This window comes from Parasteatoda tepidariorum, chromosome 10, assembly GCF_982258835.1.
Source record: "Parasteatoda tepidariorum strain Cologne lab strain chromosome 10, Ptep-v5.0, whole genome shotgun sequence".
Lineage (NCBI taxonomy): Eukaryota > Metazoa > Arthropoda > Arachnida > Araneae > Theridiidae > Parasteatoda > Parasteatoda tepidariorum.
The window spans coordinates 70,561,860-70,588,078 of record NC_141764.1 but is presented as its reverse complement, the minus strand read 5'-3'; the positions used below and the strand labels follow the sequence as shown (position 1 = coordinate 70,588,078).

General features: G+C 29.1%; 1 protein-coding gene across 26 annotated transcripts in view; it reads right to left on the bottom strand.

Moving 5' to 3' along the window:
- LOC107436243 (uncharacterized) overlaps positions 1–26,219 on the bottom strand; it is a 336,656-nt gene that overhangs the window by 153,033 nt on the left and 157,404 nt on the right. For 4 of the 26 annotated variants that reach the window (XM_087152639.1, XM_087152653.1, XM_087152640.1 and 1 more), the window contains exon 1: positions 11,038–12,593. The exons of 16 other annotated variants lie outside the window; for them this stretch is intronic. In XM_087152639.1, coding sequence (XP_087008765.1) covers positions 11,038–11,072 — 35 coding nt within the window. In that variant the 5' untranslated portion in view covers positions 11,073–12,593. 6 more of the 26 variants (XM_087152638.1, XM_087152650.1, XM_087152652.1 and 3 more) reach the window with 2 other exon arrangements.

Below are 26,219 nucleotides of genomic sequence, written 5' to 3'. Positions count from 1 at the left end.
AATATTTTTTCTAAGAAAATATTTAGGTAATATTTAGGGTATCCTCTTATCAAAGCCTCAGAATCTCGCTCAAAATTTGCAAGACATGGCTTAATTGCCTCATTAAACGCTCATTACTCTAATTCTTAACGAGGAGGACGACTTTTCATCAAGGAACAAAACATTCACAGTTTTTAGACGTCGATATAAAAAACACCTCGCACATGGAATCAACATGTGATTCATCCAAGAAGTATTTAATTCGTGACTCAGTAAAAAAACACTTATTTCGAATAAATCTGCAATAAAAAAATATAAGTATGAATCCGCTAGAGAGCCGCATGAATGATGTAACCAACTAAAAAAACGATGAACGAAAAGGAACAAAAACAAGCGTTGCAACACACTCATGTTTAGGTAATTATATTCGAAAATAAATAATCGGGGTGTTTACGAAGTGGAATGTTTAACGCCATTTAGTCGTGTACTCGTGGATAGGATTAAATAATTAAGGATAGAGGAAATTTTATTCTTTGGTGAACTTAAAGGAAACCTTTTTGTTGCCCTATTCGAATTATTGAAGGCCGCCATCGCGTGATTTTGAAGATGTCTAATTTATACGCACGTGAACGAGAATATGGTTTCTGATGTCACGGTTATGTATTTCAGAAAAAGTGTTTTGTCTAAAATGCCGAATCAGAAGTTTTATAATATCCGTCTACAATTGTGTGTCACGAATTATTCGTATGTACAGCTCAAGCAAAAATATATTCACTACAAAACTGAATTAATAATTTGCTCAGTGTTTTACACTTGAACATTTAGGTTAAGGCATTGATGGTTATAATATACATTATCACCAATGATCGATTATCATTATTAGCTTAGTGTTTATTTTTGTACCTTGAAGTTAAGGCCTTGTTGGATATTATACACGTAATAATCAATGATCATATCCGATTGTTATTGGCTTAGTGCTTATTTTTGTACCTTGAAGTTAAGTCCTTGTTAGTTATTATACACGTAATAATCAATGATCATATCCGATTATCATTATTCGCTTAGGGTTTATTTTTGTACCTTAAAGTTAAGTCCTTGTTAGATATTATACACGTATTAATCAATGATCACATCCGATTATCATTATTCGCTTAGTGTTTATTTTTGTACATTGATAGTTATAAATACTAAGCAAATAAGGATGATTGATTAATTATTGATGATATGTGAATATCAATGATTAATCAATTATCCTTATTTACTTAGTATTTATTCTTATACATAGAAAAGCGATGAAGGTTATGATATACATGATCGTCAATGGTCATTATAATCGATTATCCTTATTTCTTCGGTGTTTATTCTTAAACATTGATGGTTATAACATACATGATAATCAATAACCATAATAATCGATTATCATTATTTATAAATCTTAAACTAATCATCGATATAAGAATGAAAAGAAAGTCATTTTAGAATTTTATTGTCTGATTTTGTTTAGAGATTCAAAAGAAATACCGCCATTCAAAGGAGATTTAAAGATATATTATAAAACAAATCTTCAACAAAAACAAAATTTGAGGTTTGTAACAAATAGAAATAGTTAAGGTGAAGGAAATATAATGGCTATAGAATTTGAGAAATTATTCATGACTAAAAAATACATCTTTAAAACAGACCAGTGATAATGTCAATTATGGTCACATTTATCACTAACCTATCATAAAACAAACTTTTTGCCTTTTTTTAAAAATCTTTTTTACCTGTCATTGAACGATTGACTCTACATACCAAGCATTTAGAAGATTTAAATTATTTATGTGGATCTAGTTTCTTAATAGCTTTATTTCGTTAAAATAATTAAATGAAATAAATTTTTTTATACAATTCATTTTTAAAAAAGTTACTTTTATAATTTATACTTTGAAGCACTGTAGTTTTCAACTTAACTGTAATTTTACTTTATTACAAATGTTAAACGTTTTAAGTAAGAAAGATTGTACCTAAAGAAGGCGGGACATTTAATATTTTTTTATAAAAAAAAGTGCACATTTAAAATATCGTCAAAGTGACCACAAACTTCGTCCCGAAAGCACGTTTAATAATTCTTTTTATAAAATAATTACGTTTCATATATTTTCAACGTGGCAGGTATTTCTACGACGTCCCTAAAGCATATTTAATATTCTTTTAAAAATATACGTTTAAAATATCTTTAACGTGAAAACAATCTTCGTGACGTCCCTGACATTTAATATATTTGTTTTTAAATATATACGTCTAAATATTTCAATGTGACAGCAATCTTTGTGACATCACTAAAGCACATTTAATATTTTTTTTAAAAAAATGCATGCATTTAATATATTTGCAAGTTGACAACAATCTTCGTTACGTCTCTAAAGCGCATTTAATATATATATATTCTTAAAATATATACGTTTAAAATATCCGCAACGGGACAACATATTTCGTGACGTCCCTAAAACACATTTAATATATTTGTTTTTAAATATATACGTTTAAATATTTCAATGTGACAACAATCTTCGTGGCATCCCTAAAGCACATTTAATATATATATTCTTAAAATATATACGTTTAAAATATCCGCAACGGGACAACATATTTCGTGACGTCCCTAAAACACATTTAATATATTTGTTTTTAAATAAATACGTTTAAATATTTCAATGTGACAACAATCTTCGTGACATCCCTAAAACACATTTAATATATTTGTTTTTAAATAAATACGTTTAAATATTTCAATGTGACAACAATCTTCGTGACATCTCTAAAACACATTTAATATATATATTCTTAAAATATATACGTTTAAAATATCTTCAACGTGACAACATATTTCGTGACGTCCCTAAAACACATTTAATATATTTGTTTTTAAATAAATACGTTTAAATATTTCAATGTGACAACAATCTTCGTGACATCCCTAAAGCACATTTAATATATATATTCTTAAAATATATATACGTTTAAAATATCTTCAACGTGACAACATATTTCGTGACGTCCCTAAAACACATTTAATATATTTGTTTTTAAATAAATACGTTTAAATATTTCAATGTGACAACAATCTTCGTGACATCCCTAAAACACATTTAATATATATATTCTTAAAATATATACGTTTAAAATATCTTCAACGTGACAACATATTTCGTGACGTCCCTAAAACACATTTAATATATTTGTTTTTAAATAAATACGTTTAAATATTTCAATGTGACAACAATCTTCGTGACATCCCTAAAGCACAATTAATATATATATTCTTAAAATATATACGCTTAAAATATCTTTAACTGGACAGCATGTTTCATGACGTCACTAAAGCTCATTTAATAATTTTTAAGAAAATATAGATACGTTTAAAAAATATTAAAAATATATATATACGTATAAAAAAATATTTTTAAAAAAAATATATACGTTTAAAATATTTTCAACAAATCAGCAACAAAAAGTTTATTTTTATTCACTAGTTTCTTTGTTTTTACTCCACAATACGTACGATACATTATTTGCATATCTTAAACCACCACAACAAAGTAAGAATATAAATAAAAAGCATAGTTTCCAATTTTACAGTCTAATTTCGCTTTAAAATTCAAAAAGAATACCACCATTCAATGGAGATTGGAAGATACATCATAAAACAAATCTTCAACAAAAATCTACGACTTGTAACGAAAAAAATATATATATCTATAAATATGAAGAAAATCTTTGGAATTTGAGGGAAATTCTGCTAGAGCTGCAGTTTACTTGAGATGGGATGAGAAATTATCCATGAATAAAAAATGCGTTTTTAAAACATCCCAGGGATTATGTCGAGCATGGTTACATTTATCACTAATCTACCATAAAACGAAATATGCATTTTTTTAAAAAGAAACTTCTTTTATTTATCATCAAATAAAAAAAAACATTTAAAGACTACTAAACATTAGGAAGATTTCGAATGATTTCTGAGGCACTTATCTTTTAGTCTAATTGCTGTTATTTTTTGTTAAAAGTATCTAAGAGCACATTAAATTAGTTTTTTTAAAGTATAGTATTTTTTTTATTTCTGCATTCTGAAAACATTGTCAATTTACTTTTCAAAACATATTTCTTACGTTGAATGAACATTTTAAAGTAAAATTAAATTTTTTTAAATATTTAGTTTTAATCAATCGTTTTATTATAAATATTTAAAAATTATTTAGAATTTTCATAACATTATCATTTTAAACATTATAATTTAAAGTAAACAAATTATTTATATTTTTTAAGAAATTCATTTAAAAATGCTAAAAATGCATTTTTGAAATGTTCCTTGAAATACATTTTTAATACATTGCATTTTTCTACAATAGTTTGTATAGAAAATTTAAATGTGTATTTAATAAAAACTGCAATAGAATTTTTGACAAAAATTACTAGAAGTTTTCGTTATAATTCAAGAACGTTTTCCTTCATAGAAATGCATTTGAGTTATATCAAATTCTTGAATAAAAAAAAAAGCAATTTAGTCTGTTTTCCTAAAGGCACTCAATAGTTATGCTATTTAAATGCACATTCTTAATGAGTTTTTACAGCATTGTTTTTGCTACTGTTTTCAAAATGTAAATTTAAAATATATTAATATATATATTTTGTATTCGGCAAAAAGTTTCGTAAATATAAATTTAAAAACACTTTCTCACTTAGAATATTAAATAATTGTTGACTCGCTTAGTCATTTTTCATAGCAAAATTCAACAAAGAAAATAAAGTTTTTAAGATTTTTCTACATTTTTTTTGGTTGATTACAATAATTTTTAGAATTAACACACAGAATAAAAAGATTAAAATCATAAATATGCATCTATAATTTAATAGCAGAAGGCATTAAACCAGTATACATTTATCAATTTTATAATCTCTAGTCCATATCTAAAAAATTTTAAACTGCTCAGCTTAACGATAACAGGGAAACTTATTCAGTAAGATTTGCTACAAATTGAATGAAAAAAGATAGGGCAGATAATACAGCCTATTTTCGATACAATGGCCAAGATAAGCTCATTGTCTGAGCCTATTTCTAAGTTTAAACAATCTAAAAAATAATCACTTATCACAATTTTTCTTACACGCGCTTACATTTTTTAGAAGAAAATTACAACTTCTCATTAATTGGTATATTATCAAAAGGAAATAAAAATGCTCTAATTTGTACTATTGAGTTGTCACTGAAATATTTTTGGTTTAATATCAGTTTTAAAATGCGTACCAAATCAACATTTACATTTTTAGAAAGTTAATTGTTCATTCAGAAATTTACTTTTTATTTTAATTAAGTTTGAAATACCTCCTTTTGCTTCGATCTATTCTTTTACTCGAATCAATTTGTTTAATCAAATACGCAGTACCCTACAATAAAAAAGAGACGCTTAAGATTTTGAAATTTTTTTCAAATTTCAGAAAAAATACTTATTTTATAACTTTAGAGGCGTTTAGGTCATGCAATTTTCTCATATTTATTAAAATTTTTTAAAACTTTCAGAGGTCTTAGAGACTTGAAATAAATAACGAACGAAAAAAAAAATTTTTTTTTTGTAACATCCTATACCAGAAAACTTAGCAATTTGTTACTTTTATCTATTACTTTGAGTCCCGCAGTGGACTGATAGTAAAGACACGGTTCCCAGAAGAACACCGAAGTCAAGCATCACTGGATGCGGTCAGTAAGTGGGTGGGTGACTACTTTGATCAGCCTGCGTAAGGACCAAGGGTGTGCAGTATCGGTCCTCGTTAAAATGTTCTACCGCGAAGTGCTCGACTTCGCGCGCAGGTTGTCGGGCTATCAAAGCAGGGGAGCCACCCCTTCTGAAGAGGATCAAAATTGCGATGCCATGTTTTTGGATCTTCCTCGGGGATGTTTCCCAGAAAGTCACCAATAAAGCCCATTTTGCAACTCTAGTGCGACGTAAATTAAGTACTTAACTACTTATTACTTTAATTATTATAAGCAATAAAGCCATAAAATTTCGTAAATCCTGTTTAAATATACATGCAGGGGTCTGTCCAGACATTTTGAGAAAGGTCCGTTTTTCGTGAAATTGTGAAAAAATTACTCACATTCTTTCAACCAGGGTCCGCTTTTATGAATTTGTGCAAATAGGGTCCGTTATTGCAAAAAAAAAAAAAAATTTTTTTTCAAGGAGTTTTTAAATTGTAAAGACATACAAGATTATGCTCAACACTGAAAAATTATAATTAAAAAAATTAAAGTTTCAAAGATAAACAACAATTGCTGCTTCTAAATTAGAAATGCAACATACAAATATTTGGTATTTAGCCTATACTGCTGAACGCAGACAGAATATTCATTTTGGACGAATAATGGAAGAATCGTCTGCCGAAGCCAAAACTTAATTCGTTTACATCCATCTTTCTTGTTTTCTGCCCTGGAAAGGGTTTATTCGATTAACAAAATAATAATGAAGATAAACAAACTTGTGAAAGGTCCGATTAAAAGAAAAATCATTTTGTGAAGGGTCCGTTTTTATAAAAAGATATTTTGTGAAGGGTCCGTTAACGGACCCAAATTTCTTCCAAACAGACCCCTGACATGGGAATTTAAAATACAACAAATTTAAATTAGTTTAACATGTTAATTGACAGTGTATATTTTTACCATTTTGCGGTAACTAATATCACATTTTGGCTACATAACATGATCCTTGTAGCTTAAAATTATTTTCTATGAAACACTCATGCTTTCATAATTAAAATTTTTAATAAATTTTAAAATTTAATTTTGCATTTTTAGAATTTTTTCATTAAAATAATAATTAAGTTTTATGTAAGAATCCTGGAATCAAAATTATAAAATCCATCGTGCTCATGTTTGTTAAATGAGTTTTAATTTAACAAAAACTGTTTAAATTAAAAAGATAGGCATTTTAAGCAAAAAGTTAAAGATTATACAACATTAATATCCAGTTTTTTGTTTTTAAAAGAAATTTCTTTTTTTTTTGTTTGTAATTTTCATGGATGAAGCATAAAGGTTATTATAAGGAAATAAATAAATTTGAAGAAATTAAACTATCATACCTTTAATTCTTCACAAAAAGTTGAATTAAAACAAAATTCACTTACCTAGAATGAGAAAAAGAAAATTAATATTCAAATACTGTATTTAAAAAACAAAGAAACATTGCTTAGGTATAAAAAAAGGAGTAATTTTAAAATTATAATGCAGTTAATGAAGAAAAAATAGCAAACCTGGAGTTGACTAAATTATGTTGTTTATTAAATTATACTTGTTTCAAATTAGTCAAGCAAAATTTTGTCAGGTATTATAGTTTTCACAATACAATATGATCGAAATAAAACTCAGTTGTTTTGTTACCACCACATGTATGTTTTTAGAAAATAAACATTTTAGGATTAAATAAATAAATATTAAGATTAAATATAAATATTAAAAAAAATTTCTAATATTTAGGAAAAAATTAAAACATTATAGAAATATGACAATTGAGGAAGACGGGATTAAAACTATGAAAAACAGTTTGAAAACCCAATGAAAATTAGAGGCAAGTCTAATAATTGCCTTTTATTTCCTCCAGATATCCCCAGACAATCAATCAGATTTTGGATCCTTCAAATTTCTTTTTACTCGTTAATGATTCGTCAGGTTTCGATAACGTTTCCTTTTTCTCTCGCGACACTAAATATGCACAGCCATTTTCTTTTTAACAGATTTCTAAAAATATATATCAAGAGGGCGATTACTAAACACCTTGAATATTCCCTCATTTTAGAAATACAAGCGTGAATACTATTTCAAATGTACCTAAATGAAATATTTACGGTATAACTGCAGGTAAAAAAATTTACAGGCTATTCGGAAAATTTACATATTAGCGCCAAATGAATAGCTCTAATTTGGGAGCGTTCAGAAAAAACTCACTTTACGATTCAGGGGTCTGTCCAGACATTTTGTGAAAGGTCCGTTTTTGTAAAATTGTGAAAAAATTGCTCGTAGTTTGTGAATATAAAATAAACGTTAAGTCACATTCTTTCAACCAGGGTCCGCTTTTGTAAATTTGTGCAAATAGGGTCTGTTATTGCAAAAAAACTTTTTCAAGGAGTTGTAAAATTGTAAAGACATACAAGATTATGCTCAACACTGTAAAATTATAATTAAAAAAATTAAATTTTAAAAAATAAACAGCAATTGCAAGTACTAAATTAGGGATGCAACATATAAATATTTGGTATTTGGCCTATACTGCTGAACATTCATTTCGGACGAATAAAGGAAGAAGCGCCTGCCGAAGACAAAATTTAGTTCGTTTACATCTGTCCTTCTTCCCCCCCCCCTTCCTGAGAAGGATTTATTCGATTAACAAAACAATAATGAAGAAATTTGTGAAGGGTCCGATTAAAAGAAAAATCATTTTGTGAAGGGTCCGTTTCTAAGTTAAAATATTTTGTGAAGGGTCCGTTAACGGACCCAAATTTCTTCTAAACAGACCCCTGTGCTTGATATAGTTTTTTTTTGTTGTTGCTTTTTTATGAACCATTTTTTTCTCAGTTATGAACCCTTTTGTGTTTAAGCCAGTCCAAAAGCATAATTGAATATGAAAATGATTTGATAATTAGAAATTGTTTTAAAAGTTGCGGCCTAAAATGTATGTCTAATGATTGTCCTCCCTCCCTAAAGCCACCATCTTGAATTCACAGATAGAAAAGAGAAAAAATGGCAAGAAATATCTACATATGTTAGATATTTTTCCTATGAAATTTCTTACAACCAAATAAAACTAAAACAAATCAGATAGTTTAGAAATTATAAGTATTTCAATGTATATAAGGTATAAAAAGTAAAATTTTTTACTTATACCTAATTGCGTGCCAGCCATTTTTACCAAGATAAATAAGGTATTGTTTCTTACGAATTTTTTGAAGCTAAATTAAAGAAACTCTATTAAACTTTAAAGGAAACTAAAATTTAAATATTAAAATTGAACGATGTAAAAAAAATTAAAAAATAAGATAGTGAAACTTACTATATTAATGCTACAACAAATTCAAAAGGTATTATAGTTCAACATTCTCTACGATTTCTATGAATATCGAATATGGAACAGTCGGATTTTGTGACGAGAATTTAAAAATTCGAGTGCATATGTTGGGATTAAAATACATAGATATTCATGATTGCCCCGTAGCAAAATTAACCAATATCAATTAGCAATATTACTCAAACAACCCAGTCCTTTTATAACAATTCCATTTCATATTTAGCATATAATAGGTTATCTAATCACTCTTTTAATTTCAAATACCTAGCATTATTTTTATTTAGACCGTCGCATAGTTAGCGTGATCAGGCAACAAGTGTTCCTGCAGATAGGCAGGGACAATACATCGGGATCATTTCAAACAAATGAGTTTCGATGTTTTCTAAATGGCGAGGAATGAATAATTACAATGGAAAAGTTCTTTTTGAACAAAGAGAAGCCGAAAGGCACTTACAAAAGAGAGAGAAAGTAGTGTACGTCAATTAAGTGAATGAAATGAAGCAGAAAAACTAAACCGTTTCACGAATCAAGTTTTTATCTTTGAGTTAGAAATGGTACTAAGCTGTTATGAGAATTTAAATAAAATTTTGATAGAAGATTGTTTGCTTAACTAAACATTATATTGATTAATTCATTTAAAAAAAAAATTTAAATAAACCGTAAAAGCATACTTTATTTTAGAAAACTAAAACAAATCTGTCATATTATGAAGAAAAAAAAAGAGCCCCCAATTTTCAAATAAATAAAATAACTTGGGTATTTTTGACAAGAATATGGGTTAAGAATGTTAAGTTCAAAGACACATAACAGTCAACAGTACAGAATGTCCGCAGAAATGTGAATAACAGATGTCGACAGAAATGTGAATAACAGAATGTCCGCAGAAATGTGAACAGAATGTCCGCAGAAATGTGAACAGAATGTCCGCAGAAATGTGAACAGAATGTCCGCAGAAATGTGAACAGAATGTCCGCAGAAATGTGAACAGAATGTCCGCAGAAATGTGAACAGAATGTCCGCAGAAATGTGAACAGAATGTCCGCAGAAATGTGAACAGAATGTCCGCAGAAATGTGCATAACAGATGTCGACAGAAATGTGCATAACAGATGTCGACAGAAATGTGAATAACAGATGTCGACAGAAATGTGAATAACAGATGTCGACAGAAATGTGAATAACAGATGTCGACAGAAATGTGAATAACAGATGTCGACAGAAATGTGAATAACAGATGTCGACAGAAATAATAAGTAACAGGCGTAAGCAGAAATTTGAATAACAGGCATCAACCGATATTACTCCTGTTTTTTAAATGAACTGAGGCTAATGCTTCATTGCTTGAATTAGACTTTCTACGATAATAAATCTAGGACAAAGATTTTGCTTATCATTAAATACCATTTTTAACATCTTTGTAAATTCATCTTTGTTTTCAATTAACATACAATAAATGTTTTCAATTAACATATATATACACTGCTCAAAAGAATTAGGGAAGCACATGGCTCCCCTAATTTTTTTGAGCAGTGTATATCAAATAATATAAAAAAAGCATCGAAGCATTACAAATGTGCGATTTGCGATTAAATGCATTTAAAAAATCGGAACATTTTATTCCAGATCAACATAGAAAGTTTTACATTTTGCACGATATTATAAAGCAGTGGTTTCCAACTGGCTCTGTTTGTTTTAGCTTTTCGTTGTCTATGCGAAAAAAGAATTTTCAATCAGAAATTTGTGAACACGAACATTTACGCTTTCATGCTCGTGACAGCGCACACGCTTGATATTTAAATTTTTTTGTTCTCCATACGAAAGAGAAATGGAGAGTGTTTGTCGCCGTGTAAGAGAAATACATATATACATAGATTTCAATTAAGCAAACACCTCTGAGGCTTTATCAGTTTCCCAACTTCCCCAAAATTGAGACGCAAACTATAACACAAAAGATCAGACATACTCACCAAAATTTCCAGCTGCTGTCTACAGAATTCTCCATCTTTTCGAAATCACTTTACTAGATTTTTCCACAATTTAACTAAGTGCTCTAATCAAAACACTTGTACAATATATGATGTGTAATTTCCTTTATTTAGCGTTGGCAATAAAAAATTACGCCATAATAAACAGCAATTCTTGAACACCTCTAAAATACGATTACTGACAGTTTAATAAGAATTTTTCATATCTCACTTTCCAGCAATTCCAAAAGTCAATAGTTGAAGTAACTCAGTAAACTAACTACAATAACAGTACCAATAAACTATAGTAACAGCACCCATAATTCGGTCAACAGAAGAAGCAAAACCAATAAATTAACTATGGTTACAGCATCAATAATTTTGATAATCAGTAAACTGTAGCAGCAATACCAATAGTGCAAACGATTATTTATTAATTATTCCAACTGATCTTTTCTTCCAAACTTCTTCAAAACTATAGTAACAGCACCCATAATTCGGTCAAAAGAAAAAACAAAACCAATAATTCAATAAATTAACTATGGTTACAGCATCAATAATTTTGATAATCAGTAAACGGTAACAACAATACCAACAGTGCAAAACTACTATTTATTAATTATTCCAACTGATCTTTTCTCCAAACTTTTTCAAAACTATAGTAACAGCACCCATAATTCGGTCAACAAAAGCAAAATCAATAAATTAACTATGGTTACAGCATCAATAATTTCGATAATTAGTAAACTGTAGCAACAATACCAACAGTGCAAAACTACTATTTATTAATTATTCCAACTGATCTTTTCTCCAAACTTCTTCAAAACTATAGTAACAGCACCCATAATTCGGTCAACAGAAGAAACAAAACCAATAATCCAATAAATTAACTATGGCTACAGTATCAATAATTTCGATAATCAGTAAACTGTAGCAACAATACCGATAGTACAAAAACGATTATTTATTAATTATTCCAACTGATCTTTTCTCCAAACTTCTTCAAAACTATAGTAACACCACCCATAATTCTGTCAACAGAAGAAACAATACCAATAATTCAATAAATTAACTATGGTTACAGCATCAATAATTTTGATAATCAGTAAACTGTAGCAACAAATACCAATAGTGCAAACGATTATTTAATTATTATTCCAACTGATCTTTTCTTCCAAACTTCTTCAAAACTATAGTAACAGATCCATAATTCGGTCAACAGAAGAAGCAAAACCAATAAATTAACTATGTTTACAGTATCAATAATTTTGATAATCAGTAAACAGTAGCAACAATACCGATAGTACAAAAACGATTGATTAATTATTCCAACTGATCTTTTCTTCCAAACTTCTTCAAAACTATAGTAACAGCACCCATAATTCGGTCAACAGAAAAAACAAAACCAATAATTCAATAAATTAACTATGGTAACAGCATCAATAATTTTGATAATCAGTAAACTGTAGCAACAAATACCAATAGTGCAAACGATTATTTAATTATTATTCCAACCGATCTATTCTCCCAACTTCTTCGAAACTGAGATACATAATGACATACTCACCAAGAATTCCAGCTGCTGGCGACAGAATTATTCTCCATCTTTCCGAAATCGTTTTACTGGATCTTCCCACAATTTAACCAGGTGTTCTAATCAAAACACCTGTATCATCTCTGTATGATGAGTGAAGTTCTTTTCTTCACATTAAGGTTTGACATTCAAAAACTACGCAATAAAAATCGACAAATCGTGAGCGCAACCAAGAAACGAATATCTGCCTACTGACAATTTCATCACAGATCTTTCCCTATTTCACTTTCCTTTAATTTTTTTTCTTTTTACACCTTTGCTATCAATTTTTCTTCTCCCCCCTGCATTGATTCTTTTTACAGAATGAAGATAACACGCGAGGCAGGTATCAGCGTGTGTGACCTTTGCTCTGCGTGAACGAGGTATTGCCAGATTAGGTAATTTTTTTTCTATAAATGAAATCGATATTTGAATGCGGTATGTTGCACAGGGTGGGGCAGACGAATAGTGTACATTGAATAAGTGCACCTTACAACAGTTAAAACAACGTGTTGTATCGGTGATGGCATAGCTACGCACAATATGAGTAAGCATCATCGATTTCTTTATCTTAAACATCCAGTTTTAACGAAAAGAATTTACCTATGACGACAATGATTAGCTGATTTTGAATAATCACACTATCAGATTTTTTTTTTTAAAAAAAAGAAATAATCATGAAATGTATTCAGTTTCAGTTTGAATATTTTTATTATTTTAACATATGTTGTCATTTCCATTTTTGAATAACTAATATACTGTTTTTTTTTTATTTTGAGAAAATTTACGTTCATAAAATAAAGAACGGCTCACGCTGAATAACTTTTGATCTAATGATCTTCACATTCTAGTACTCAGCCTTAAAGGTTCCAATGAGTAACCTCAACTATGCTAATTACTTAGTACCTGTGGTGGCTGTTTGCCTTCCAAAGAGGTGAACCGGGTTCGAATCCCAGCGATAGCTAGTCAATACGAATTCCGCACCCGGCTTGCACAGACCACAGAGGTGACTTAAAATATCCTCATAGGTAGACGGATCATGTGCTATATAGTCCCCTTGCCGTAAGGCTAACTGTGGGAGGCTTTCGTTGTTTTCTTTTCCGTGTAACGCAAATGCAGGTTAGTTCCATCGAAAAGTTCTCCACGAAGGCCGATTTCTTCCAATGCTTGATCCAGGTGTTCCCTTGTCTTCTGGATTGGGTTCAAAATTACAAGGCTACCGAGTTGAATACTAGTTGTCATAAACCCAAAATTGGGTCGGCTGTTCAACGACGGTTATAAAATAAAATTCATTAGTGCAGACGATGTTTTAAGTTACAAAATCAGACTCATAAACGTACCCCTTTTTTGATAGATTCGAACTTCTGACCCCCAAAATATAGGGGATCATTAGTTTGGTCAGGAGAACGGTTTAAAGATTGCACTCCTTAGTGCTAATTTTACTTTTTACGTATTTCACCATATCTCGATAATTTTTTAAAAGAATTGAAAACATTTTTGCACTCAATTATTAAAATCGTTTATCAAAAGATGCAAAAAGTAATTTTTAGTAAATAGTTATTTTTTTTTATTATTTTGAATTATTTTTTAAATTATTACATTTTTGGATTTTGAATTTTATTTTATTATTATTTTTATTCTGAAATCCGAATCTGTAAAAAAAAGTGCCTTAAATAATTAGCGTATTTGACGTCATCCCTTTGAACCATTAAGATTCAGTCCTGGAACATGAAGATCCTATCATTAGATCAAAAATTATTCAGGGTGGTCCGTTTTTTTTTTTTTTTTTTTTTTTTTTTTTGCGCAGTATTCGTTAGAATTACCGATAACAGTAAAAGATAAATCGTTATTGTCACATATACACTTAATGTAATGTGACAATTTTAATTTCTAATTTTACTTAACCTTCAATTTTTTCTTTAAACATTATTCCTCTTTTTTTTATTTTAGCAATCTTTTTAACTTTCTTGGTGACCTTTCTCATGGTCGTTGCGGTCATCGCACTTCCTGTGGGGAAAGTCAACCAACCCCTCTACTCACGCCTTTCTTTTTCTTCCTTTAATTTTAGGGGGGCTAACTAGCCAATCTCTTTCTTTTAAACTTCAAACTCTCCGCCTCTTTAAATTTAATTGGCCGTAATTTTTCTGGTCTACCCCAGTTAAGGAATTTTTAATTTTTTTTTGAGGGTCATTCTCTTTCTCTCGAGCCTTCTGGCTGGTTCCTTTTTCTCCGAGATGTGGACTTCGGTCCGTATCGAGGAATTTCTTTTACATTTTTTTTCTTATTCTTTATTTTAAATTAAAACCTTATTCGTAATCAATTTCTGTAAAATTTAAAATCAACATTTTATACCTTTAATTTTTCTTTAACATTAAAAGTCCTCTCAAATTTAAGTTTTCTTTTCATATTTATTTTAACGATTAAATTACTCGTTCTTTTATATTTTACTTTTATGTATGACGCCTTCATTGGTTTAATTCTCTTATCACCCATTTCTAATAATCGCCATTCATGTGTAGTTAATGAAACGATCGATATTTGTTACTAAATAAAAATAATTTGTTAATAATTGATTGTAGTGCTGATGTGCTTATTTCCCCGTCTTCTTTTGATGTCTGTTTGTTTAATATGTCCTCATGTATGGTGAGTACCCTTTTATTATTGTTTTGGGCATTGTATTCTTGATAATATTGGAAACATCAATTTACCCCATTTATCTTAAATACTTATATCTGGATATAGCATGATCTTGTTTCTTTATCTTTTTACCTTTAATATTTTTTAGTTCCACCCTTATTCTAAATTCGGTGATACCAATTTATCCAATTTGTTCAAACCTCACACTTTGTGACCCTTTGGACCTATTGGGTTATTGTTATCCCACATTAACATTGTACTACCACTTTCCTTAACGATCACACCCCCCCCCCCTTTTAATTCAATTTAATTACCTATACATATTTTCGGCCTTAATTATATTTATAACGACGTTTCAATCATTTAACTGTTTTTTAATCATGACTATATCCAAATACAAGTACTATACCAAATATTTATTTCAATCTATTAATTATAATACATAAACAAATTTACCTTATCTTATACGCACCAAAATAATTCTTATTTAACTCTTACAAATGGTGCCGTATATTTTTTGTTGTGAGGTCCTAGGTTTTATTATGGTGTAATGAATTAAATGTAACAATACATTTGTTCTTATTTGAATTTTTCTCTACGTGTTTTGCTATTTGATTTGGTAGTGATAAAATTGATATATATATTTATAATAATGTCATAAAATATACTCTAATTGTTTATTGAACTATATCTAACTGTGTATCTAACTATTTAAATAGGCATATTAATATAATTTTACAATGGTGAATTATTTTGTATTTATGTTTAACCTTAAAAAAAAAAAAATTGGCTACTATCAACTATAATGTATATTTATTAATATTGCTAATCTTATTAAAAGAGGCACTTTGGTTTTAATTTATTTACGCAATTTAATAAATTTTGTGTTTTGTTCCATTATTCTACTTGAAAAATATTTAATTTTGAACTAAATTAATCAATGTTTCTATATTGATGGACTGAGTCCCAATTTTTTATAAATTTTATTGTATGCTGGCCATACAAAACTGAAAAGTCGACTTCAGTAAGTTTTCAAAATTGCTACTTTACCCATCATTTGGATCTTTTTTTTAAAATAATTCAAAGTTTTTTTTTTCAAACTATTCTAATTGCTTTCCTATCTCAACGTTAATTTGTTTTTTTTTTAGAAAAAAAAAAAAAAAAAAGAAATAATTATAAATAAATATACTTACCATAATTGTATTTATACGTGATCTTATGTATATTAAGAATTAAATAATTTCCTGATTAGGTTATTTTGGTTCTACTATCTACGGGCTAAACTATTCTCTTGGTCAATTTTCTTTCTTACAATCAAACAAAAAAAAAAAAAAAAAAAAAAAAAATTTTTTTTTCGTCTTTCCCAATTTTTATTATTTAATGTTATCAATTTTTGTGAATTTATGTTTTGATATAAGATTTGGAGGCTTATTTGATTGGTTTTGTTACCATTTCCCTAATGGTGTATCTGATAATTTAGTGTTTATTTGAATTATTACAAAAAAAAAAAAAATATTTGGGATAGTGAATTTCCTGAATCGTGTCTGGTAATACAGATGCCTCAAAAATTTATTTGGGATTACTTTATTAATATAATTGGGATAAAATATGTCCTGATTGCTCTGGGTAATACCTGAGCTCAACGATTTTTCGGGAATGATATTTTTTTTTAAGAGGTTCTTCCTGATGTTTAACGTTGGTTAATACGATAGTATAAATGAAGTACATTGCGTCATTGCAAAAGTCCAGGTTCAAACCCTGGTCCACTGTTAATTAAGGTTTTATTCATTACGGAATTTTCTTCTTACTTTTTACTTTTTTTTGCTGGTTAATTAAGCCAGAAATTTTTTTTTTTGAATTCTCCCTGGTCAAAATAGAACCAGAAGTTAATTTTTATTTTTATTTTCCTGATCAAAAATGAATCAGAAGGTTATTCCTGGTCAAAGAAACCAGATGATAAATTATGATTTCCTGGTTAAAGAAACCAGATGATATATATATATAAAAAAAAAAAAAATAATGATTCAAGTGAATTATTAAATAAATTGAATTGTGTTGATGCTCTATGGGAAAAATCATCTGCGTAACCTGTTGAATAATTTAAATATACTTACTAATGTAAATGATTTTAATAATTTACCTTCATTATTTTAGAATAATAATAATTAAGTACCTTTTGAGGTAAAACTACTATTTTTTTTGCTTTGTTTTAGAACATTATTTCATTTGTTAAGTGTATTTAAAAAAAAAAAAATTTTTTTTTAATTATATGAATATTTTCTTTCGTAAAACAATTTTGTTTGTTACCATCATTTTTTTAAAAATTGTTGTTATAATAGTACGTTATTTACAAAATCTTTTATAATTAACGATGCTTTAATTATTTAATGACAATTTGTATAAACGAATAAATATACAAAAGATCATTTGTTTAACCATAAAAAAAGAAAATAATTATACAAGATTCTTTGTATACATTTTCCTAACCAATTAATATACAAATTGTGTAAACTAAATATTTAATATTAATTTAAATAAATGTCACTACCAATCATTTTTTTTAACTGTGTTTATCATGAATCTTGCGAACTCTTTGTAAATGTGATCACTATGAATAATATTTAATGTACGTAACCATACACGCTGTCTTTATTTTTAATTTTTTTAGTATACTTTCAAATCAATTTCTAATTTTTTTTAATCTTATGTTGTATTGAATTTAAGTGACTGGACATTTTATATTTTTCTTCATTCGTTCGATTATGCTCAATAATATAGTTTTAACATAAATTGCAATAATTTTGTGTTTATAGTGTATATCTTAAGTGCTATTTATCAAATAGATATTTCTTCAAATATCTCAAATTTGTAATTGTACTGATATTTTATTGTATCGCAATTCCTGATCATGATACAAAGTTTTTTCTTATTAAGCACATTTGTGTGAAAATAGACATTTTCCTATTTTTATTCCTCATCATTCCATGCTCTGAGAATTTCAAGAAGAAGAATCTCCCCTCTAATGAATAACTTTTGAACCCTCATTTTCAACTACCGTTTTTGTCTCATGGATGTATGTTCTAGGACGTGGTCTCTTATCTTTAAAGCCCGGAATTTCAGGCAATAAAAAATGCAAAAATAGGCAGGCAAAAAGGCATTTAAAAAGCTTGAAATAGGCACTTAAAAAAGGCACTTAAAATTGGAGCAAAATGGTAGTTGGTAATGCCTAAAAGCCTATATAGGTATCCAAGGTATAAAAAAAGTTGCTAGAAGTATCCGGTATACCTACATATTCATTTCACTCGACTGCCGTAGCAATAGTACAAAAGAAGTGGACATAATTGCACAAAAAAAAAAACCTCAACTGCGTAGGTGCGAAATAAAAATTTAAAACTCGTACTTACAATAATATTGTATGCAAATTTATTCTGATGATTGGTTGTTGTTGCACATCACAACTAGATGCTTTTTCAAATTTTCGAAAGAGAAATTTTGTCTCCTGTCAGTCAATATAGTTTTAAACAAAGAGAAGGATCTTTCTACTTCGACAGAAGTTATGGGCGCGTACCTAAAACAACTTGCCATGGTAGGAGATATGGTTAATTCAACTGTAGTATCACCAGAAAGTACTTTTGCAATGTCCTTGATGCATTCAAAGTCTGTATTTGCAGAGATGACGCTTTCACATTTCTTCCTTATTATGTCACCAAATGGTCCAGGCACAGACATTAGTTCTTCAATAATATTATCGAAAATCTTTAGTGACTCGGACAAAGACATATTTCTTTTTTCCATGTGCTCAATAGCTCCAGGGAGCTTCCCAAAATAAGTTGAAATAAAAGTCAGTTCATTTTTAATTTTAGAACTGCTAAGCAGATTTTTACTTTTTCTTATGGATATTGCCTCTTCATCCGAAAAGCTGGTAAGGACTCGAGTAACTTCCTCAAAATTTGTGCAGTAGTATGAGACTGCTGAAATCCATGTTCCCCATCTCGTAAGGATCGGTTTAGGAGGTAATTGAATGTCTGGTGCAATTTCTTTGAACACTTGAACTCTTGAAGGGGCTTTCACAAATACTTTTTTCACACTAGAAACAAGCGAGTCTACCTCAGGATAGAGACCTCTTATTTCCTCTGCTATCCTGTGCAATGCATGAGCAAGGCACGTTAGATGGATCATATTAGGAAATAAAACTTTTAAGGCATTTCCAGCTTTTTTCATGTAGGAGGCTGCATCTGTAAGAAATAATAGCACTCTTTCATGCTCAGTACCATTTGGCCAAAGTAAAGCCAGTGCATTAGTGAACAACTGTGCAATTGTAGTACTGTTAGTCTTTTGCAACTGTTCAGATGTCAACAAAAAGATTTTATGTTTTTCAAATGGGTCCATAACACCAACAATAACATTCGCAACATATCGTCCAGTTACATCTGTCGTTTCATCTATAGATAGCCATATGCTTTTCGTTCCGATTTCATTTTGAATAGTTTTAAGAACTTCGGTATAACAGTCATCTAAATAAGTTTTCCTTAAAGTTGATTCACAGGGCACACTTTGATTCGTATATTTTTGCAAAAAAGCTCGTATACTTTTATTTTCAAGTTTCCACAGCGGAATGCCGGCATCTACAAATGATCTGCATAAATCCATTGCAAATTCCGATTTGCGAGAAGATGATTGAAAACAAGTGGGAATCAGAGTTGGTGTTTTCCCATCTTTTTTATCTTTTGCTGTTTTATGCTTAGATGTCTCCAAGTGCTGAGATATAAAATACTTCTTCTCAAAATTTACTGACTTCTCGCATGCCTTACAAAACAGAATGCTCCCATCAGTAGAAAACACATCCGACCCAAATTCTTTCACAAAACTGTCCAGTTTTTTGCTTGTGTAGGCTTTTACTTTAGGCATTTTAGAAATAACTAGTAGTACTAGAAAACTTTTTCGCGCTCCTGCTACAATGTGCTCAACCAGCTTGGTGAATTCGTTTTGCAGATAAGAGAGCATACGAGTTATTCAATGGTGTAGGCTATATGGGCCGTAAGTAAGAATAAATTCTATTGACTGTAAGTAAAAATAACTCCAATCTTTTCACTCCCTTTCTCTCTCTCCTTGCAAAGCGCATCGGGCGAAGGTGACGCCACGTTTTCTGACGCCACGACGAAGGTGACGCCATCACGAAGAGACGGAGAGAAAATATTAATAAGACAAAAGGAATAAAGTCCTAATCTCTATAAATGCATTACAATACGTCGGATGACAGTCAATCATTTCTATACTTCAAAATTTCTTCATTTTGCGTTTAAGCTCGGTCAAAAGCACAAAAAGCTTTGCAGAAAAATTTTAAATTAGACTGAAATAGGCATTTATGAACAAAAGGAACAAAAAAGGCATTTTCAGAAGAAAACGTTTAAAAAAGGCAGAAAAGGGCATTTATGGCATTTTGCCTGAACTTCCGGGCTCTACTTATCTTATATAGCAAGGATGGTCATGGGGTGAAGGAGAAAGCGCTGTCCAGTTGAAATCCCACACAGCATGAATTTTACTACTTACTTTCTCTGGAGTGCTTAGACAGATTTTTATGGCCTCTTCCACGACAGGATGTTGTAAAACCCCTGGTCGATTCCTGTTTCATCAATTTCGTTAATTGGGGAAAACACCTGCAGAAGGGAACCCTTCCCCACAATGTCCAAGGTTGAAGGGAGAGTCCTGTGGAGAAAAGGATCAAATGACCAGATAAGATTGTCCTTCTGTGGGGCAACCTCAAGGAATGACCATCAGAACCCTGCTTGTTGACTTCAATAAAACTGTGTCAAGTAAAACCCACCCCCCACTTCCTCAAAAAAGTGAAAGATATTTCTCTCATCTTCCATTTTCAAGCTGAGTCATTTTTTTTGGAAAAAATAGACTTATCAATCACACAATAAACTTTGAGTCTTTAATGTACAATACTTGTCATTCTCAACTTGCAATTTAATTAATTGCGATCAATTTTTTTATCAGTAAATGAGATGTTTCTTAGATAAGATGTTCTTTATATTATTATTTGTTAAACCTTATATTCATGAATATGAGAATAACTCTTAATTTATTTTATTCATTTTAAGTACTTAGTTTTGTGTCAGCAATTTGAAAGTTACATTGCTTGTTTATGAACAATTTTTCTCTTCAATCCTTTTATCACAATGTCTTATAAATTTTTTTTTATTAGAGTGTATGGTTAACATTAATTCTGTTTAGCGTATTTTTGGTTCACATATTTTATGTTCAATGAATTCAATGTATGATTATCTCAAACAAAGTGCGTTCTAAACGACGTTTCCAATCGAAATTTCATAATTATGTTGATATTACTAATTGACAAATTGTTTATTTATTGCAAAATGCAATCGAATTTACTTTTGATTCCAATTTAATGTTATTATTCCTTTTATGTCATTTTAATTGACATTTATTAGTAATTGTATTTACATATTTTTTTGTTTTATTTGGCCTTATTCGTTTTTCTTCCTCGCTTTAGTTGCGTCACAATATGTTTGAGATCCATGTATTAAAATTTTTTTTAAACTTTTACTGATGTTTCCAAGTTGTTGCCCTTAACAATATTTGCTCACCATATAATCATTTGTTATTAGTGTTGATTTAAATTGTTTATTTTTTGTGCTTATACGAACTATTACTGCTGTTTCTGTGTTTTTCTTTCCAGTGTTCATGAAAGAGTTATGCGAACATGGATTTTCCGCCTGTAACAATTGTTGTTAGCTATGTACAGAAATTCAGAGCTGTGTACAGAAATGGGTGACTCTTTTTTTTTTCTTTCCAATTTTATCTTTTTCTACTTTTACCTTTTATGCTAAGTTTTGAATTTTATTTTATGGTATCTATTTTTATTAAAAATTTTTTATTTTTTTCGTTTTTTTTGAATTTTAGGCAAATTTTTTGTTTCAAACTTTTTGGAACATTTTTTGTATTGGGGAAAATTCTTATATTTTGATTTTTACTTATTTTTGTTTGAATTAAAATTTTCTTACGGCTTCGAAAATTTTATAAAAATTTCCGATCTGTCCGGGTATTGTCACATATACACTTAATGTAATGTGACAATTTTAATTTCTAATTTTACTTAACCTTCAATTTTTTCTTTAAACATTATTCCTCTTTTTTTTATTTTAGCAATCTTTTTAACTTTCTTGGTGACCTTTCTCATGGTCGTTGCGGTCATCGCACTTCCTGTGGGGAAAGTCAACCAACCCCTCTACTCACGCCTTTCTTTTTCTTCCTTTAATTTTAGGGGGGCTAACTAGCCAATCTCTTTCTTTTAAACTTCAAACTCTCCGCCTCTTTAAATTTAATTGGCCGTAATTTTTCTGGTCTACCCCAGTTAAGGAATTTTTAATTTTTTTTTGAGGGTCATTCTCTTTCTCTCGAGCCTTCTGGCTGGTTCCTTTTTCTCCGAGATGTGGACTTCGGTCCGTATCGAGGAATTTCTTTTACATTTTTTTTCTTATTCTTTATTTTAAATTAAAACCTTATTCGTAATCAATTTCTGTAAAATTTAAAATCAACATTTTATACCTTTAATTTTTCTTTAACATTAAAAGTCCTCTCAAATTTAAGTTTTCTTTTCATATTTATTTTAACGATTAAATTACTCGTTCTTTTATATTTTACTTTTATGTATGACGCCTTCATTGGTTTAATTCTCTTATCACCCATTTCTAATAATCGCCATTCATGTGTAGTTAATGAAACGATCGATATTTGTTACTAAATAAAAATAATTTGTTAATAATTGATTGTAGTGCTGATGTGCTTATTTCCCCGTCTTCTTTTGATGTCTGTTTGTTTAATATGTCCTCATGTATGGTGAGTACCCTTTTATTATTGTTTTGGGCATTGTATTCTTGATAATATTGGAAACATCAATTTACCCCATTTATCTTAAATACTTATATCTGGATATAGCATGATCTTGTTTCTTTATCTTTTTACCTTTAATATTTTTTAGTTCCACCCTTATTCTAAATTCGGTGATACCAATTTATCCAATTTGTTCAAACCTCACACTTTGTGACCCTTTGGACCTATTGGGTTATTGTTATCCCACATTAACATTGTACTACCACTTTCCTTAACGATCACACCCCCCCCCCTTTTAATTCAATTTAATTACCTATACATATTTTCGGCCTTAATTATATTTATAACGACGTTTCAATCATTTAACTGTTTTTTAATCATGACTATATCCAAATACAAGTACTATACCAAATATTTATTTCAATCTATTAATTATAATACATAAACAAATTTACCTTATCTTATACGCACCAAACTAATTCTTATTTAACTCTTACAGTTATTAACTGAGATTCTTAATAGAAATAATACACGAACTATCAATTAAATTATTCAGTAACAATTTAAAATATTTGGAAGGATAGCGTGTAGTTTGTAAGACAATGTACCAGCTCTCCAAAAACAAACCTCTCATCTCTTTTGTAACTAGTCTCCACGCAGTCTCAGATGGGCGCCAAATTTTTGATTGGCGAGATTTTTGAATATTTTTTAAAAGAATGAATTTTTTAATCAATTGTAAGAGATACTGCATAACAGTTTTATGAATTGAAAAATAAACCTATAACAGATATTGGATTATAATCATAAGGTATAAAACTATAACAGAAATTTGAAAAAGGCGTTTTGAGGCTTGATAGGGGCAATCACTTAACACCGTAAAAATTTAACGAAATGTCTAATATTATGTAATAACTTAGTTTAATCCTCAACTGTTTTTAAATTGCTTACTTACAGTATTTTAAGTGCGCATTTCAAAAAGTAATTCTCGCTCTTTATCAAAATAAGAAAAAATTAGTAATTTAAAAAAAAATTAAAGGAATTCCAAAAGATAATCTCAGTGCATAATTTTTTTAAAAAAAGTAAACTGACAAAAAAGCATTAATTGATAAACAATTTGAAAGATTTTTCTCTATAATTTAAAGTAAAAGTTATAAGAAAATTAACCATTTAAAGGTGCATTTTTTTTCTAAAAAAGTTATTTAATTAAAAAAAATAGTTTTAAAATGCACAATTATTTAAAAAATTAATTATTACCTCGCTTTCCCCGAAAAAAGATACTTATAAAAATTTAACCAGTTTAGAATAATCCTAACAAAGTAAATATTTGTAATAGAAATCAGAATTAAACCTATAAACACAGATAATTATAACAGTATGTAATTATTATTTAAACATTGAATTAATTTCTTTTAAAATGGAATATAAATAAAAATTCAGTATTTTAAAGGAATGGTGGCATATTTTTACAAAAAAGGCAAAGAAGGCGTATTTATTGGGATCAAAGCGCAAGCAGGGCGGGAGGCCCTTCTAAAAACGCTTAGAGAAAATACTGTGTTTATGTTGTAATGTTTCATTTAAATTCGCTATATTAACATTTATTTTTGAAAAAAAACTAAATAAAAGCATACGAAGACTAGGGACTCAATTGATAATTATACCCCTGTATATAATAGAAATTTGATAATAATACAACTATAATAGTAATTTCTTAGGAATATAATAATTAGATTATGACAATATAACCATTAAAGAAATTTGATAGGCATGAAAACGGAATATAATTGTTAAATCTATAATAAAAACTTATGTAAAACCACATTCTAGTTTTACATATTTCGCTTATTTATATTAACACACTCCAAATACACTTCAATTGCATACTATTTCAAGACATATTTTTCAGTTAACGTCTATATTTTTTCTCAAAATAGCCTATGGGGGGGAAAAGAACATATTTCCCCCTTTAGATTTATGGAAAGTATATCATAACTAATGGCATTTCTTTGTTTAAACTTCAACGCGGCTAAAAAACAAAGTTCGAATATATCATAAAAAATAAAGCAGTTTCCATACCAACGGCACGGACTCAATTTCGACTAATTTATTCACTTGAGAAATATTATTATTATTTTTTTTAAGTTCACCAATTTATACTTTCCTTTGACAAATCAGAAAATGTCGTTTAACATTAAAAACATCATCATATATAACACTAAACATTATCACATTAGTAATTTTTATTGCAATAAAATATTACATGCTTTTAATTCATTTTACTAAAATACTGTTACTAATTATAAAAAAAATTTTAAGAAGTACTGAAGAAAACTGTAAAAAAATCTTTACTTAAAATACTTTCTTCAATTAACAATTTTAAGTAGAAACTGGTTTTGCAGATTTGCTGTGTATTAGTAAAATAACATGATGAACAGCAGGCTTGCATTTGCATATGTATAAGTAATGAATAAGCTATACATGAATTGCATACTATATAATACATTTTGAACATTCTAGGCTCAAGAATTGGGACAAACTAGCCTTCGTGAAAGACTTTTTTGATGGAATTAACCCTCATTTGTGTTATGGAAAGGAAAACCACGAAAACGTCTCACAATTAGCCCGACATCAAAGGGATCCCATCCCATGAGCCATCTACCACTGAGAATATTTTACGTAAGCACTGAGGTTGGTGCGAGCCGGGATCAGAATGCGTACCACCCGGATTTGAACCGGGGTTACTTCATTGAGGGACGAATGCTCCATCCCTTTAACTCCCATGGCCCTGAAAAGTATTGCCATATTAAGAGTAAAAGCAAAATTTGCCATATCATGGGAAAAGTGTAGAGAATGGGGAAATCCTGCAAAAATGCTACGCATATTATATTTACGAATAGCATAGAAGCGCTGATTAAAGTTAGACAAAACTTAACCTAATAGACATGATAGACTGTTGTAAACTCTCAAATGGTTATATATTTGCTAATTATATACTCACAATACTGTATACTAATGGTTATATACTCGCAATAGCACATTATTCGCTAATTAGCGCGTTATTTTATACAACGGTAGTACTTTTAAAAAGTAACCTTAATAAAGATTTAAAATATTTAGATTT